At 39.8% G+C, this 5000-nt stretch overlaps 1 protein-coding gene across 1 annotated transcript; it reads right to left on the bottom strand.

Moving 5' to 3' along the window:
* Positions 1-3563: 3563 nt before the first annotated feature.
* LOC137626801 (protein SREK1IP1-like) lies at positions 3564-3881 on the bottom strand. The gene has a single exon (XM_068357788.1). It carries the CDS (start codon positions 3879-3881, stop codon positions 3564-3566), a length of 318 nt encoding a protein of 105 aa, XP_068213889.1.
* Between the last annotated feature and the right edge of the window lie 1119 nt (positions 3882-5000).

Below are 5000 nucleotides of genomic sequence, written 5' to 3'. Positions count from 1 at the left end.
TATATATATAGGGAGATAGATAGATAGATAGATAGATATATAGAGATATGTATATATATATATATATATATATATATTATATAGATTTATATATATATATGTTCTTAGACCTCCATTTGGAGGTGCCATCCTTCTAGCATTAGATGCTCTTTGACTTCTATTTTGAGGTGCCATCCTTATAGCATTAGATGCTCTTTGACCTCTGTTTTGAGGTGCCATCCTTCTAGCAATATATGCTCTTTGACCTCTATTTTGAGGTGTCCCTCCTTCTAGCAATAGATGCTCTTTTACCTCTATTTTGAGATGTCATCTTTTTTGCATTAGATGCTCTTTGACCTCTATTTTGAGGTGTCTTCCTTCTAGCATTAGATGCTTTTTGACCTCAATTTTGAGGAGTCCTCCTTCTAGCATTAGATTCTCTTTGACCACTATTTGGTGTCCTCCTTCTAGCATTAGAAGCTCTTTGACCTCTATTTTGAGGTGCCATCCTTATAACATTAGATGCTCTTTGGCCTCTATTTTGAGGTGCCATCCTTCTAGCATTAAATGCTCTTTGACCTCTATTTCGAGGTATCCTCCTTCTAGCATTAGATGCTCTTTGACCTCTATTATGAGGTGTCCTCCTTCTAGCATTAGATGCTCTTTTACCACTATTTTGAGTTGTCCTCCTTCTAGCATTAGACGGACTTTGACCTCTATTTTGAGGTGCCCTCCTTCTACCTTCAGAAGCTCTTTGACCTCTATTTTGAGGTGCCATCCTTCTAGCATTAGAAACTCTTTAACCTCTATTTGAGGTGTCCTCCTTCTAGCATTAGATGCTCTTTGACCTCTATTTTTAGGTGTCCTCCTTCTAGCATTAGATGCTCTTTGACCTCTATTTTGAGGTGCCATCCTTCTAGTATTAGATGCTCTTGACCTCTATTTTGAGGTGCCATCCTTCTAGCATTAGATGCTCTTTGACTTCTATTTTGAGGTGTCCTCCTTCTAGCATTAGATGCTCTTTGACCTCTATTTTAAGGTGCCCTCCTTCTAACATTAGAAAGCACTTTGACCTCTATTTTGAGGTGCCATCTTCAAGCATTAGATGTTCTTTGACCTCTATTTTGAGGTGTCCTACTTCTAGCATTAGAAGCTCTTTGACCTCTATTTTGAGGTGTCCTCCTTCTAGCATTAGATGCTCTTTTACCACTATTTTGAGGTCTCCTCCTTGTAGCATTAGACGCTCTTTGACCTCTATTTTGAGGTGCCCTCCTTCTAACATTAGAAGCTCTTTGACCTCTATTTTGAGGTGTCCTCCTTCTAGCATTAGATGCTCTTTGACCTCTATTTTGAGGTGTCCTCCTTCTAGCATTAGATGCTCTTTGACCTCTATTTTGAGGAGCCATCCTTTTAGCATTAAATGCTCTTTGACCTCTATTTTGAGGTGCCATCCTTCTAGCATTAGATGTTCTTTGACCTCTATTTTATGGTGCCATCCTTATAGCATTATACGCTCTTTGACCTCTATTTTGAGGTGTCCTCCTTCTAGCATTAGATGCTCTTTGACCTCTATTTTGAGGTGTCCTCCTTCTAGCATTAGATGCTCTTTTGACTTCAATTTTGAGGAGTCATCCTTTTAGCATTACATGCTCTTTGACCTCTATTTTGAGGTGCCAGCCTTCTAGCATTAGATGCTCTTTGACCTCTATTTTGAGGTGTCCTCTTTCTAGCATTAGATGCTCTTTGACCTTTATTTTGAGGTGCCATCCTTCTAGCATTAGATACTCTTTGACCTCTATTATGAGGTGTCCTCCTTCTAGCATTAGATGCTCTTTGACCTCTATTTGAGGTGTCCTCCTTCTAGCATTAGATGCTCTTTGACCTCTATTTTGAGGTGTCCTCCTTCTAGCATTAGATGCTCTTTGACCTCTATTTTGAGGAGCCATCCTTTTAGCATTATACGCTCTTTGACCTCTATTTTGAGGTGCCCTCCTTCTAGCATTAGATGCTCTTTGACCTCTATTTTGAGGTGTCCGCCTTTTAGCATTAGATGCTCTTTGACCTCTATTTTGAGGAGTCATCCTTTTAGCATTAGATGCTCTTTGACCTCTATTTTGAGGTGCCATCCTTTTAGCATTAGATGCTCTTTGACCTCTATTTTGAGGTGCCATCCTTCTAGCATTAGATACTCTTTGACCTCTATTTTGAGGTGTCCTCCTTCTAGCATTAGATGCTCTTTGACCTCTATTTTGAGGAGCCATCCTTTTAGCATTAGATGCTCTTTGACCTCTATTTGGGGGTGCCATCCTTCTAGCATTAGATGGTCTTTGACCTCTATTTTGATGTGCCATCCTTCTAGCATTAGACACTCTTTGACCTCTATTTTGAGGTGTCCTCCTTCTAGCATTAGATGTTCTTTGACCTCTATTTTGAGGTGCCATCCTTCCAGCATTTGATGCTTTTTGACCTCTATTTGAGGTGTCGTCCTTCTAGCATCAGATGTTCTTTGACCTCTATTTTGAAGTGTCATCCTTCTAGCATTAGATGTTCTTTGACCTCTATTTTGAGGTCTCTTCCTTTTAGCATTAGATGCTCTTCGACCTCTATTTTGAGGTGTCCCTCTTTCTAGCATTAGATGCTCTTTGACCTCTATTTTGAGGTGTCCTCATTCTAGCATTAGATGCTCTTTTACCACTATTTTGAGGTGCCATCATTCTAGCATCAGAAGCTCTTTGACCTCTATTTTGAGGTGCCATCCTTCTAGCATTAGATGCTCTATGACCTCTATTTTAAGGTGCCATCCTTCTAGCAGTAGACACTCTTTGACCTCTGTTTTGAGGTGCCATCCTTCTAGCATTAAATGCTCTTTGACCTCCATTTTGAGGTGCCATCCTTCTAGCATTAGATGCTCTTTGACCTCTATTTGAGGTGCCATCCTTCTAGCATTAGATGCTCTTTGACCTCTATTTTGAGGTGCCATCCTTCTAGCGTTAGATGGTCTTTGACCTCTATTTTGAGGTACCGTCCTTCTAGCATTAGACGCTCTTTAACCTCTATTTTGAGGTGTCATCTTCTAGAATTAGATGCTCTTTGACCTCTATTTTGAGGTGTCATCCTTCTAGCATTAGATACGCTTTGACCTCTATTTCGAGGTGTCTTCCTTCTAGCATTAGAGGTTCTTCGACCTCTATTTTGAAGTGCCATCCTTCTAGCATTATTTGTTCTTTGACCTCTATTTAGAGGTGCCATCCTTCTAGCATTAGATGCTCTTTAACCTCTATTTTGAGGTGCCATCCTTCTAGCTTTAGATGCTCTTTGACCTCTATTTTGAGGTGTCATCCTTCTAGCATTAGATGCTCTTTGACCTCTATTTTGAGGTGTCATCCTTCTAGCATTAGAGGTTCTTCGACCTCTATTTTGAAGTGCCATCCTTCTAATATTATTTGTCTTTGACCTCTATTTTGAGGTGCCATCCTTCTAGTATTAGATGCTCTTTGACCTCCAGGATGTCCTCAGAACCAAATCTCTTCTCTTCCTCTGTGAGGTGTTCATTACTGCTCCGCTCCTTTGAGAGATTTCTATTTCTACTTTCTGCCTTTGAGAGCTCTCTTTTCCTCCTCACTCTCTTTGAGGAGCTTTTTATTTATCTTCTCTTTCTTTGATACCTCTCTGTTATTCATCTCTTTCTTAGTGACTTCACCATTACTGGTATCTTCCTTAGACACTTCACCATTACTGGTCGCTTCCTTCGAGAGTTTTCTTTTTCTCCTCTTTTTCCTTGAGAGCTTTTTATCACTTCTCTCTGTCTTTGAATCATCTTCAGACCGATGTTCTTCAAGAGTAGGAACATTTTCTTCTTCCTCCTTCTCCTCCTCTCTTCCTCTATATCCTCCTCTTCTCATCTTTGATGAAGACCCGGCTCTTTTTCATTGTTCTTCCACTGGAAGATCGATTTCATCTTCCAGTTCATCCTTGAAAGTTTCTTTAGCTGGAAGAAATTCACCATCTTCCAGCTCTTCCTGGAACACTCCTTCAGCTGTAAGAAATTCACCATCTTCCAGCTTTTCCTGGAACACTCTTTCAGCTGGAAGAAATTCACCATCTTCCAGCTTTTCTTGGAACATTCCTACAGCTAAAAGATTGATTCCACTTCCAGTTCATCCTGGAGTACTCCAGCAGGAAGGTTTATTTCATCTTCCAGTGTATCTTGGAACACTCCATCAGCAGGAAGATCAATTTCATCTTCCAATTCATCCTGGAAAATTTCTTCAACTGGAAAAAATTCAACATATTCCAGCTCTTCCTGGAACCCCTCCTTCAGCTGGAAGAAATTCACCATCTTCCAGCTCTTCTTGGAACATTCCTTCAGCTGGAAGAAATTCACCTTCTTCCTGGGTAGTTTCTCCGATTTCCTTGAGAAGATTCTGCAAAAGCTCTTCATTTCTAACAGTCTCACCTAACCAGGTTCGATAAACTGATGGTACCAATTGCCATCCTCCGTTAAGGAGAATTCTTACCGCTTTCTTCATTGCCTCCATTTCGAAATTCACACCAAATGCTTTGAAAACTTGAAAAACCATATCTTATGATTACCGAAACCTTTACTGAATTCAGCATTATTTTAAAAAAAGCTAGTTGAGGAGAGAGAGAGAGAGGAGAGAGAGAGAGAGAGAGAGAGAATACAGCAAATTCTCTTACGGCTTCAACTGGAGTCTAAATGTCTTCAGGTATGAGAGAGAGAGAGAGAGAGAGAGAGAGAGAGAGAGAGAGAAAAGAGAGAGAGAGAGAGAGAGAGAGAGAGAGAGGGATAGTATATAATAACTTTTTTATATATCATACATACATACATACATACATACATACATACATACATACATAAACGAATACACCAACCGAGAATCCATAGGTTAAAGAAATACTGAAAGAAATTTAAAAAAAAAACATAACAAAAGGAAAGATTTCTTCATAGTTTTCTTCTGTGCAAATCTAACCCTCTGGAGACCTCTCTGGAAGACTTTCTC

This window comes from Palaemon carinicauda, chromosome 34 (assembly GCF_036898095.1).
Source record: "Palaemon carinicauda isolate YSFRI2023 chromosome 34, ASM3689809v2, whole genome shotgun sequence".
In the NCBI taxonomy this organism is placed as follows: Eukaryota; Metazoa; Arthropoda; class Malacostraca; order Decapoda; family Palaemonidae; genus Palaemon; species Palaemon carinicauda.
This window is presented reverse-complemented; position numbering and strand designations above follow the sequence as displayed.

Coding starts and splice junctions, on each gene's coding strand:
- LOC137626801 (XM_068357788.1), bottom strand. CDS start 3,881: ATGAGAAGAGGAGGATATAGAGGAAGAGAGGAGGAGAAGGAGGAAGAA.